We start from the raw sequence: 13,297 nt of genomic DNA on the forward strand, positions 1-13,297 counted from the left end.
GCCAAATTGGGGAAATGAGGGGGGCACAGTAGGATGGGGTCCATTCCTGGAATGAGGGGCCAGTGAAAACCAGGGATAGGGGTGGAGGGCATAGGGCCAAAACAAGGGCAGCAGCCAAGCACAGAGCCCCGGACAGCGCCCACTGCGCTCCAAAGTCAGCTAGGGAGCCGGTGGCTTCCAGTTTGAGGCACTCTGCTTGGCTGCATGAATGGAGGAAGGAATGAAAATAACACCCACCCCCCTGCGCTCCCAGCCAGTCTCCTCCTCTCCCTGGTCCTGTAACTCAAGGCCAGTAACTCACGTGAGCCACTGCTCTAGCCAGCACTCCTGGCCCATGGCTGTGAGGAAGAGCCACACTTAAAGGCTGAAAGAGCTGCATGCAGCTTAGGAACCATGGGTTGACCACCTCGGTCTAAAGTAATCATAGAACAGTAGAGCTGGAAGAGAGCAAAAACACGCTATCGAGTCCAGCCCCCTGCTCAAAGCAGGCCCAAACCCATCAAATCAGCCCTGCCAGGGCTTTGTTGAGGCAAGACTTAAACACCTCCAGGGATGGAGACTCCACTATGTCCCTGGGTCGACCATTCCAATGTCACCACCCTCCTAGTGAAAAAGTTTTTTGCTAATGTTCCACCTGGACCTTTCCAACCGCAACTCGAGACTCTGTTCTGCCATCCGTAACCACTGTGAACAGCCTCTCTGCAACCTCCCTTCAGTAAGTTGAAGGCTGCTAGCAAGTACCCCCTCAGTCGTCTGTCTAATACGGTTTCACTTTGCAACAGCAGTGATTGATGCTGGGGCTGTAAATGCCAGTTTCAGAAAAAGGAAAGAAGTTTTGCATAATTTCATGAGTCAAAGCACCTACTTGCATCTTTTATTAGCTCAGTGCTGCAGTAGGGCCCTGCCCCCCGTTTCTCACTGCAAATTGAAAGTCTCCCCCGCACCCAGCTACTTTTCAAATGGACTCGTGAGCAGAGTGGGTACAGGAACAGGATTATGTGCTGTCTGCTTTGCACCTTCCATTAGAAAGCCTGTTTGCCCCCTTCCCTTTTGCAGTGGCTCATCCCACTGAAGCAAATTCCTTTCTAGAGGCAATTGTTCAGGCTTTGTCTTAACCCGCGGTAAATGGTTGTCACAAAGGAGGTGCAAAGTTGATGCACTTGCTTAGTTGTTATACATATTTAAGGGGGCGGGGGAATCCCTTTCCAGCCTGTCCCACGTCACATGCGTAAATCTAAAAGGAGCGCAAGCTCGTAACGTCACAGTTATGTGATTGGTGAAATCACTTTAAAAAAAAAAAACTCATCATCTTAAATTAAACCTTTTTTTTAAGCCCAACAGCGAGGGCTTCCTCTGTAAGAAAGGAAAAGACATGTTGAACATAACTTGGGCAGTATAAAAGCCAGCTTCTGTAGCTCAGTGTAGAGTGTGTGGTTGGCCTGTGGGGGGTCGGGGGGAGGGTGTGCGTATTTGTGCATTACATATCATGCTGTACAGACCTACTGTAAAACTCAGCAAAACATTTAGGCATTGACTTCAGTCAAGTACAAAGGAAACTTTACTTGAGCTCAGTTGTAAATATTCCCCAACTTTGGACAAAACATTCTGAAGAAAAAAAAACAAAAAAACAACTTGGATTGAAGCTACTTGGCCCATAAAGAATGAATTGCCTTTGCAATGTGAATTACAATTCTTCATACAGTGAGGACCCAAAACTGTTTAAAGAGCTGTAAGGGTACATCATGGCTAGTTGGTAACGGACTCTCAACGCAGCTGGGAAAAGTAGTGCTACAGAACGAGAGCTATATAAAATTCATTGTCTTAGTTTAGTTTAACCAACCCTAGTATTCTGGAAAGACAATCTGTTCTGTGAGTGTTGCTTACAACCCACTGTGTCATTTACAGCTTTTGATTAAAATCTTAGCTGTGACCTTTCAATAATACTTGTGTTCTGAAGGAAGACTCACAGAATCATAGAACAACAGAGCTGGAAGAGACCTAAAAAAGCCATCAAGTCCAGCCCCCTGCCCTAAGCAGGACCAAGCCCATCAGATCAGCCCAGCCAGGGCTTTGTTGAGGCGAGACAAACACCTCCAGGGATGGAGACTCCACTACTTCCCTGGGTAGACCATTCCAATGCTTCACCACCCTCCTAGTGAAAAAGTTTTTCCTAATGTTCAACCTGGACCTTACCAACCGCAACTTGAGACCATTGTTCCGTGTTCTGCCATCTGTGACCACTGTGACCAGCCTCTTTGCAACCTCCCTTCAGTAAGTTGAAGGCTGTTATCAAGTCCCCGCCTCCGTCTTCTCTTCTGCAGACTAAACAGTCCCAATTCCCTCAACCTTTCTTCATAGGTCATATACTCCAGCCCCCTAATTATTTTGGTTGCCCTCCCCTGGACCCTCTCCAGTGTATCCACATCCTTCCTATAATTGCGGGCCCAGAACTGGACACAGTACTCTGGCTGCGGCCTCCCCAAAGCCAAATAAAGAGGAACAATCACTCAGATCTTAAAAGTTAGAAACGTGTTGATTAAAGTTTCAGAGAATAGCAGCTATGGGAGCCTTTACAGAGTTTTAAATTCTTTATTCCATCTGGAAGGATGTACCATGTCAGGAAACTATTTAGATAACAGACATATAAGAGAAGGTTGTGGTTGAAGATTACGTATAATAATGCTACAAGTTTATAAGACCTGTGGTAATTTTGGGCACTGAATAATAAACATGTCTGTCTTATATCCTTTTAAAATACAAGGTAATATAGTTGACTCATACTGAATCAGTGTGGTGTAACGCAAAGGTCTGCACCTGACAGGGGATTGCACATTTCAAAGAGGTACATCAGTGAATTTGGAGAACTTGCAACTGTACATGCAAAAGGCCTTGATTCCTGTTAAACACATTAGCTAAGCACAAGGAAGAACACAAGGTAGTGGGATTAAGAAGAGAACGAAGCCCAGAGAAGCAGGGTTGGTTGAGTTTGCTTGCCTTGTTCATCAACAAAACATGACATTCATCAAAAAGCAACCATGGCCCATTTTCTTTGGAAAAGCCCCAAAATCTTGTGTCTGGATTTGAACAACTGCAAAAGAGTTTTAGGTCTGTGAAACCAACCTTGCTGCATGCAATTGCATTCATCCTTGTGGCTCCAGACTAGCCTTTTGGAAGGGTCTCACCCCTTCCTCCAGCTTCACAGACATGAATGCCTCCTGGAGGCAACACCTGTCAGACAGGGTGAGGAACTAGCAGCCCTCAACTCCTCCACACCTCTTGGAAATGGGTGTTGTCATTCAGCTGATGGACGCTCAGAGCCTCCCACTTGATTTGGGTGGAATTTAATTGCAACGTGACAGTTTTCTTCCCCAAGGTATAAAAATAAATTTCAAGTTCTCGTTCTAGGTAATACTGGCACAAAGGCAAATCTGGTTTCCAAGCAGAAGATTTAGCTTGCGTGGAATTTTTTTTTTTTTTTTTAAGACAAGTTTGGCAGCTCCACTTTTTCCCTGTAAATGTGACCTCACCTTCCTAGGCCAATGTGCAAAATATATTTCCATAATGACTGTCCATAAAGAAGTCTCTCTCTCTCTCTCTCTCGGTGTTTATATCTATCTACAGCAAATACACTTTTTGCATTCCAGTCTCAAATATATCCACACACTGATACATTCATCTTCCAGGACTTGGTAATACTGGATGGTAGCAAAGGTCCTTTCTAAACCAACTCTCCTTTGTGTTTGCGCCTTCTCCTCAAAGTGTGATTTTGCTGTGTCTGTTAGTCCAGCACCCCCTTTTGGCAGTTCTGGGAAGGGTCAAGCTGGACCCACTCCGCATCTTCACTTGGCCATCCAGGGAGGTTTTTTTCCGTAGGATGAAGTCAAAGTTCACCTGGCTGTTCATGGCGTAAAATACATTGGCACTGTCTGGGATGACTAACTCTGTGAAGAGAAACCGAGAGATAGCCGTGTTAGTCAGTATTCTGCTTTGGTCTGTGAAGAGTGGATACAAAGTCAGCGGCGTTGTACTATACTACTGATCCAATCGGGAGCAGCATGAAAAGAAACCAGGTTTGGGCAGCCGGCGGCAGTGCTCACGTGTTACTCTGGTTTAGCACCAGTAAATGTTGTCTTCTCAGGTATGTCTGCACAGCAGCTGTGTTTTGAAATAAGCTAGTCCAGAAGCGCTTGTTTGAAATAATGCTGCTACACACAAAAAAGCCATTTTGAAATGGCCCTTAGCGATTTCAAAATACTGTGTCTACACCCCTAGAGCCTAATTTGAAATAGAGCAATTGGACACACTATGGCTTATTTTGAAAAAGGTTCTATTGCCTGTCTACACTTCCCATTTTGAAATAGATGCTATTCCTTGTGTGATGAGGGTTATCTATTTTGTCGTAAGCCAACTGCTCTTTAGAAATAACAGTTGCATTGTGTAGATGCTAAGAGAGTTATTGTGAAATAATGTCTCTGCTGAAATAACTTTGCAATGTAGACACACCCTCAGCCTTTCCCCTGGTGAACAGAGCTGTGTTACGATGACAAAAACACTAAATTAGTAGAACAGTAGTTAGCTTTCAAAGTCATGCACGTGAAAGTTGTCCAACTGGCATTTGCTCAGGTAACTCTATTTCAGCCCCCTTGTGTCTCTGTCCTGTGCACTGGATGAGCCAAGGCCTGTGGGGAAAGGGGTGAAGTGGAGTATAGCAATAGGATGTGATCATGTAATTGAAGGATAGCATAATGCAGATGGCCCAAGGGTCTGCATTAGGGTTGCACCTGTATAGCAGTGCTTGGCTTTGCAATCTTAATGTGCTTTTAACAGCAGCGAAGGGTCCTGTGGCACCTTATAGACGAACAGAAAAGTTTTGAGCATGAGCTTTCGTGAGCTTTGCTCACGAAAGCTCATGCTCAAAACTTTTCTGTTCGTCTATAAGGTGCCACAGGACCCTTCGCTGCTGTTACTAACAGGGCTACCCCTCTGATACTTGACAATGTGCTTTTAGTGGCCTTTGTGTTTGCACTTTAGATGAAGGCATGTCCTTTGTGTCTTTGCTTTTTATATGCAGCTGTAAACAACTCCCCCAGCCCCAGATACACACGGTCAGTGATTTTGATGGGTGCCCCCCGCCGCAAAAGCTTCAGACACTATTAGACCCTCACCTGCAAACGTTAGCTGAGTAAAGGGAAGCCTGAGCACAAGGGGCGTGTAAAGGCTGGGCTTGGCCCAGCTGTACCTTGGTCTGACTGTTGCACTTCTCACTGCAGTTCTGTCTGACTACTGAAACCGTGTTTCTCAGGGCAAGTGCTGCCTCACCGTCTGCTGCTGCCACTCACAACGGTTGACCTCCAAGAGCGATTGGAGGAAGAGAACCAGTGTGGTGTTGCTGCTGGTTAATATACTAACAGGGAAGCATGTGGTCCAGGCTAGGTCAGGGACTACCCTCATAGTCTATCAGTGTGAGCCCTTGGGTTGAAAACTAAGAGGGTAACCATGTCCTTGATACCCCCAGTGAGGGAGGTAGCTGAGTCTTTGCCAGCCTGATGTGGAGCACTTTTCCCAAGTGCCGTAATCCTTGAAGGTTCTCCGCAGCCACTTGATGGGGGAAAAATAATGAAAAGCTTCTCCATAGACAAACAACGCACCAATACTCTCACACCTGCACTGCTTTGGAAAGTCTGGGAGACACTTGGCCCCAGATAAGCTGTGTGCATTTTCCTGTGGGTATTTTTGCCTTCCGTTAACATCTGTAGTTGCACAACAGCTTGACCCTGCTTGCACCATGTAACACCTCAAAACATGAGTCATCAGTTACAGGCTGGGCTGATGTGAGCCTTTTTTTGGGGGTGTGCTACATTTAGGATTCTATGCAAATAAGACCCACCTACCCCCAATCTCTGAATTACAAAACATCTTTTAATGGTATCAGCTTGGACAGAGATAAGGCTAAAGCACGTGGTACAGCTGTAGTTATCTTACGAGCCCTAAATGCAGTGACAATACGTCAGGTACTTCTATAAACAGTGATTCTTAGTAGAAGGGTTAAAGGATATCTTAAATATAGCGTGTGACTAATTCAGTCTAACCAGGTACTCTCATAACTCTTAAACCTACTGAAAGTCTAATACAGCCCCCGCCCCCATAGCTATATTTATTCTCAACAACAGCCACAGTAACTTGCAGATAAGTGGAACCATTCTTACCCTGCTTTTAGAGTCGGTGTCTGATGCGTTCCATACTATTTGCTGGCCACTTGTCACAGTTGCATGTATTGCAGCACAGCAAAGCTGCCAGGTGGCAAAGAGGGTTGGTGGAGCAGGCGCTAGACCCATCAGTTCAGGAACACGCTGGCCTGTGCTAGCCATCTGGGATTGACAGTGGCCACCCACTGGTTACACGAGTTCCTGTTTACAACGGGTACGTCTCAGGTGCTGCCTGAAGGAGGTCATGGGTGCTGGCAGTCTCTCACTTGTTTGGCTGTTCTCAGCAAACAACTTGTAGCACGTGTGATCCAGCAAAGTTCGCTGATTGGTGCAATAAAGAGATCAGCTTGCGAGAGGCTGCTGAGGCGGGAAAGCCGCAGTTGGGTTGGACCCTTCAACCCTTGCCAGTGATCTGGAGCAAGGACAATTGAGGTAGCTGCTGCTCAGTTCTTCGTTAATGGGCCCTTCCAGGCTGCTGTATCATCGAGAGCGTTTCTGCTCTTTGCCCTCAAAACTGCTCACGCTGCAGGTTCCGGGAGCAAGCTTAGAAACCAGAGCCTGCAGTCAGGTTACTGCCACGCAGCAGCTGATATTTCACGTGTGTTCTTGGGACAAGGAGGAATCACTGGCCCTTGCACCAAGGGGCAGGTGTCTTGCTGCTTTGCCAAGCATCTCACGTGTAAGGACCCAGAAGATTCTCAAATTCAGGGCCATAAATGTAGGACCAGGTCTGGCCAGGATGCTCAGAGGCCACCTAGCTGCACACAGGGCAGTCACGGAGGAGTTAGTCTCCCTTATAACATTAGGAGTGAGTACCCCCCCCCCCCACCCCGGGTGAGCCTAATGAGGAGCAGAGATTGAGCCAGGCACCGAGAGTCTCCTGCTAGGAGACACAGCTTTCCCTTGTGACCATGGGACTCACCTGGGATGGGGCAGACTCCAGTTCTCCCCCACCCTGAAGAGATGGGATCTTCCCACTGTCATGTGAGTTCCCCAGTCCCTGACCTGAGGGCTGTTCAGATGTGGCAGTGTTTCATCTCTCGAGCCTGTTCCCTTTTAACTAAATAGTTAGCGGACCACAGGCAGCATGACAACCTCTCTATGGTCCCCTAGTTTGGGTATTCACCCAGGGTCCAGAAGAATCTGGTTCAAATCAATTTTTCAGTGCACTTGTGATGTGGTGAAACCCACCAGCAAGGTAGACGTAACGACCAGGTGTCAATCTCTTTCCATACCCATTCCAGTCACTGAAGAAAGAGGGGCCAATATTATACTTACTCTTTGAATTTGGTATCACTACAAGCCTTGCTTTGGGAATGGCATGAACAGAGTCAGGGGTTCCAAAGCTCTTACAGCTGGAGATTCTGCCTGCAGGCTCTCACACCAGATTTGACTGGTTCTTCATTTGCACAACTGTCACCAACAATAGCAGTCTGTTTTCACTGCAGTCCAAAGATGGGGTTCAGCAGCTCATCAATCAGCACCCCAAAATTTTGCACTTGGCTATATTGGTACCTGTGCCATCTACACAAGCAGAGTGAGGTCAATAACATTTAATCTTGGCTCATCAGGGGCTGGCGGCTCAACCAATCAGAGATTTTTCTGCAGCCAGGACAGTGTGTTGCTCTTTTGGGTCGGTCTTTGCATTTCATCCAAGTTGAACAGAGAGAGTGGGAGAGGTGCCGGCTCACATATCATCAAATCCTGGACACGAGCATCTCTGGACTGGGCAATAACCGTCAGCTTGCTGAATACATGATCAATAGATACTGTTTGTGCCGACTGTTGCTTCTTTTGTTCGCTTGTTTTGATGTTGGAAAATTATTTGAGATTATAGCTTTCTGTGGGCTCGGAGTGGTCTACTCCACCCCTTTGCAGCCTCCGTGTTGTGCCCTGCTTCATTCCTTTTTGCCGTTCTCTCCTCTGGACAAATCTGCAATTTCAGCTGGGCACATAGTAGATGCTGTAATTTTCTGAAGTGGCCGTCTCGTTTCAGGTCTCATCCCAGGTTCAGTGCTAAACGGATGTGTCATTCTTTCAGGCACAGCTTTTTAATACTTTGAACAACAGTTTCATCTGCAGCCATGTGTTTTGTTGTAGCTCCTTTGTGGAGATCGAGGGCTGCATTTTATATCTTTGGTTTGTCACAACTGCTACAGCTGCCTTAAAATGTGCAGTCAGATAATCCTTGGTCAGAGCCTTATCTTTTGTGCAAAGATGTGGGTGATTCCTATTGTCCTTGTTCAGAGATTTCTCGATGGCCATATTATGGTATAAGTACCCCAACCAAAGGGTCTGGCAGTCTGTTATACTGCTACCTATCAGCTGAGGCAGAAGATCGATCTGGTTTCCCCTTCTCTGGAGATCTGGCTTCTGCTACATTTATACAATGCATTTAGTGTAATTCATGTGACCACACTATCATAGTGGGAACATCTCAGCAAATATCTCAAACTCTCTGATCTTGATATTCCTGTTCTTTGCTGCTCTGCAATCCATCGGGCTAGGAGTAATGCATTACCTATTTTCCCAGGATGGAAATGTATCTGAACAGTGTTTCTCCAAGGATAAACTAAGTGCTTGTGTGCTAGTGCAATGTTTGGGTGCTGTTAATCAAGTTTGCCAGAGTATTCTGGGCTTCCACTCTGTTTTTTCTTTCGAGCTTGCTCCACATCTTCAAAGGCGTCAGCGCATTTTCCAGCTTTCTCCAAGAAGCGTCTCCTCTTGTCTTCTGGTAGAATCATCCTTGTTCATGGAATCGCCAAATGCAACCCACTGCAGTGGCCTCCATCATAAGATTGTGGGTTCTACCACCGTGTTACAGACGTTCCCTCTTAGCGCCTGGCTGGGGCCCCACAGATGCTAGCTTCCACAAGAGTGTCTTCAAACCCACTTCCCTGCGTCACACTGCCTGTAGCACCCATGCAATTTGTTACATGACGCATGCCTCCCAGCTCAAGGTGGTCATGGTCAAACCTCTTTTGATCCCTCCATTTAATCAACAGTATTTCACAGGAGATTGCTGGATACACAACACAGGTCCAGTCTTAGCCTGGGGAGTGGAACTCATTCTGTAAATATTTCACCAGGGGCACGCTGTGTTAACATGAATTACCAATGAAGGAGTCACTGGGCAGCAGCAACATTAATACAGGTTCAACCTCTCTAATCTGACATTCTCTCATCCAGCACCATCCATAGTCTGGCATGAGTTTAGTTAGCCAGATATCCACTTATCATGGGCGTAGCCAAGTTTCCCATGGTCACATAAAGTTTGTTTACAGAGGGGGTGGGAAACCTTTTCTGGGTTGGGAGCCAGTGACCCATATACAAACCAACTGGGGGCCACACAAGTGAGAAGCCAGGGCTGTGAGGTCTGGGTAGGAGAGAGGGTGTGGGAGCAGACTACGGGTGGGGAGTCTGGGAGGAGGGGGATACAGGAGCTGGAGGTGGGTGCAGGAGAGGGATGGGGCTCTGGGTGGAGGGGTGTAGGAGCAGGCTGGGGTGGCAGTCTAGGTGGAAGGAAGGGGGCTGGAGTCTGGGTTGGAGCGGGGACCAGAAAAGGCTGCAGGTTGCGAGTCTTGGCGGGAGGGGGTGCTGGAGAAGCAGGTGGGGTGTAGGCAGGAGGTAAGAGGTCTGGGAGGAAGGGGGCAGGACCAGGGGGCAGGTGGGGAGTCAGGCTGGGAGGGGTGCACGAAGGGGTGGGAATGGCAGTCTGGGGGGGGGGCAGGGAAGCGTCAGGGGTCTGGGCGATGGGGGTGCAGCTTACCTGCTTCCCCTGCGATGCACCTGGCTCTGCTCCCCCTCCCTCCGCTCCCAGGCACAGCCCTCTGCTGCTCTGACTGGCTGGAATTCCAGTGGTGGTAGGAAGCCTCTGGGGTAGGCTGCCCAGACCGCAGCTGGGAGAATTGCAGGGACTGGCAGCGGAGCCACTTCCTGCTCCCCATCCCCCTCCCGCTGGCCCCTGGCAGAGCCCCTGGTCTGGATCGGGATCACAGCTTCCCTGATCCGGCCTGCGAGGCTTGGGGCACCACAGCCTCCACCCTGCCATGGGCCAGATTCTACGGAGGTGAGCCCTGAGCCTCGAGGCCTGGATCTCAGGGTCCAAATCGCTAGGGGTTGCATCCAGACAGCAGGCTGGGAGTCCCCCACCTCTGGTTTACAGCCACCAGTCCTGGCTCTCTGTGTTCTGTGCTGTTTAACTCCATTTGCCCTTAAATGTCTTCTAAGAGCCCAGTAAGCAGTGGAAGTTTTGGTAACACTGCTAGAAAATACTGACCTCCTGTGGTCTGGCACCAGTCAGGTCGTGAGGGTGCCAGACTAAAGAGCTGCAACCTGTCAAATTCAAATAGACTTTTTTTTTTCCTCAAATCAGTCCTTTCTACAAATAGTGATACATATTCAGATGTATTGCCTGGTACAAACAAGCTCATGCTTTTGTCTGAGACTTTCGTCATAACTGATGGCAAAAAGAGTATATCAAAAGGGGCTAAAGAGATCCCAAATCTTCCAAAGCAGTACTATTTTAAGCACAGGAATTGCATTATCAATTGTATTTAGATGCTGTCTGCCAATTTTGGTTAAAATCAGATGACGTTTCTTTGAGTTATGGTCCTTTTTTTGATGCACATTATGTGAGATAAACATCCATTGCCTAGAACAAGGATTCGGAACCAGAGCTTCAATGATGACTAGCTTATAGATGATTCATTAAGCAGAGAATCCAATTTTGATTTTTGCATTTGAATAGGCTTTCAGAGCCTACAGGAGTAATATCTTTTTTTCAGCAGGATTCATAGGCTGCGTCTACACGACAGAGGTATTTCGAAATAAGACATTTCAAAACAGCTGTTTTTAAAAATATCTTATTTCAAACTAACACCGTTACACACAAAACGCATTTTCAAATAGCACCCAGCTTTTTCAAAATAGGTGTTCCGGACACATCACGCTATTTTGAAAGAGCTTTTTAAGCAGCAAGCTGCTCTGTTGTCTTACCTTTATCCTCAGCAATAACCTGAACGAGCTCATAATCCTCGACGGGGTCAGCCTCCAGGTTGTGTTTGGACATCGCTCTCTGAATGACAGCTGGCGTCTTGTCTTGGCTAGTTAACTGTAAATAGAATTTTGCAATGAAGGGTCTTTACTTCTTAGCTATGCATTGTAACTGATGTAGAAAAGCCTGCTTTGAATTCATCACCAGGTCTGGAGGTGAGTTTTGCAAAGCACCGAGAAACTATTACGTGTTAGGAATTAAACAGCAGCTACTGGTGGGCCTGAAAAGGTGCGACTTGTGACTTTTTTTAAAAAATCATTTGTTTAATTCAATAAGATAGACTGTGCATCAACTGAGAAATCAGTATACAATATAATTGGCTCCCCTGAGCTATTGCATTCAGAGATGAGATGTCATTTATATTAGCCCTAAAAATTCAACATAAGTTATTTCTCCTTCTGTTGCTCATTGGCAGCAATTAATCTGGAATATAATGGCGTAAATACTTGCTTTGAAATCTTGTGAAGATTTTTTGGCCATGTATCTTGCTTGCCGTGTGCAAACCAAATGCGTCAAATGTTCTGAAGTAACTTAGGGCCCCATTTGAAACACACTGGCCGTGTCTACACTAGCCCAAAACTTCAAAATGGCCGTTTCGAAGTTTACAAATGAAGTGCTGAAATACATATTCAGCGCTTCGTTAGCATGCGGGCGACTGCGGCGCTTCGAAATTGACACGGCTCACCCAGACGGGGCTCTTTTTCGAAAGGACCCCGCCTACTTCGAAGTCCCCTTATTCCTATTTGCATGGCCATTTCGAAGTTTTTGGCTAGTGTAGACACAGCCACTGAAATCTGCAGAAAAATTCCCATCATGCTGAGTGAGATTTGAGTCAGGCCCATAGGTCACTGCCCTTTGCAACTCTCGAGGGCTCAACTCATTTAAAAGAAAAAGCACAGTGCAAGCTGCAAAATACATCTCTGCCGTGTTTGTTCCATAGCTTGGGGGTGAGGCACAGGTTAAGAAATCAGACAGGAAAATGGCCCAGCCCATAGAAACACTGTTATATGTGCTAGCACTTCATTGTCTATGCTGCTACCAATCCCAGAGCCTCTAAGTCAGTAGTGGGCAACCTGTGGTCTGTGGGCTGCATGCAGCCTAATGGGGCTCTGCCCATGGCCTGAGGACCCTTGGCTGCCCCCACCCCCATCTCCCATGTCCCTCATGAACTGGGTCCCTGCACTTCCTAAGCCTCCCTTCTCTCTCCCAGCACTTTCAGAAGGGATGGGAATTGCCTGATTTGTGCTCTGTCCCTGCCCCTTACTCTCTCTCGCAGAGCTGGAATGCTGCAAATCAGCTGTTCACGGTGTTCTCTCTCTGAGAGGGAGGAGTGGGGACAGAGTGCAAATCAGGTGATGCACATGCTGCCAGAGCGCTGGGAAGGAAGGGGGAGCAGGTAAGTGTGGGGCTCCAGTGCATGAGAGGCATTGGGGAGTGGGGCACATGGGGGCCGCAGGTGGAACCCCAGTGGGCCATAGGCTGCTGCTACCCACTGAGGTGCAGGAGGAACACGCATACAGCCCACTCAGTATTCCTGGTTGCCTATCCCTGCTCTACGCCTTCTCAGTCTCTGGTATAAGAGACCAATATGAAGGCTGTCTTCTATGTGTATAGGGGTGCAAGATTGTTCCATCAGCTGGGATCTCCTGGACATACAGTCCCAACCATGACCGCTCGGTAGCAGGCCGGAATGAGAGAGTGACGAGAAATCACTACAGCAATCCTAGACCATCAGAGCATTGCTTAGACTCACTGGCTTAGCTACCTACCACTTTGTGCCAGCAGCAGCTGCAAGTCTGACCCATGGTTTATATCTTGACAGTTTCCCTTTCAGTGGAAGTTTCAGAGGATCATCTACACTGGGGCAGAGTAAGTGGCACAAAGGGGATTCCAAATGGAGATACAGAATGGCAGCACTGCCATCCAGTGGGTAGTTTTTAGGATAGGGGGGAAAAACTTCTCAGGAGTTCAACAGCTTGTCAGACTTTCCATTGTATGTCCCCCTCGTTTCAGGGGAGTTTAAACACATGAGAAA

At 47.4% G+C, this 13,297-nt stretch overlaps 1 protein-coding gene across 4 annotated transcripts in view; it reads right to left on the minus strand.

The window, feature by feature from the left end:
- Positions 1 to 2,575: 2,575 nt before the first annotated feature.
- RGL1 (ral guanine nucleotide dissociation stimulator like 1) overlaps positions 2,576 to 13,297 on the minus strand; it is a 104,366-nt gene continuing 93,644 nt past the window's right edge. For all 4 annotated transcript variants that reach the window (XM_075002516.1, XM_075002513.1, XM_075002514.1 and 1 more), the window contains 2 exons: positions 11,205 to 11,319; positions 2,576 to 3,941 (listed from right to left, as the gene is read on the minus strand). In XM_075002516.1, coding sequence (XP_074858617.1) covers positions 3,754 to 3,941; positions 11,205 to 11,319 — 303 coding nt within the window. In that variant the 3' untranslated portion in view covers positions 2,576 to 3,753. The remainder of the gene's footprint in view (positions 3,942 to 11,204; positions 11,320 to 13,297) is intronic.

Source organism: Carettochelys insculpta, chromosome 9 (assembly GCF_033958435.1).
Source record: "Carettochelys insculpta isolate YL-2023 chromosome 9, ASM3395843v1, whole genome shotgun sequence".
Taxonomy (NCBI): Eukaryota; Metazoa; Chordata; order Testudines; family Carettochelyidae; genus Carettochelys; species Carettochelys insculpta.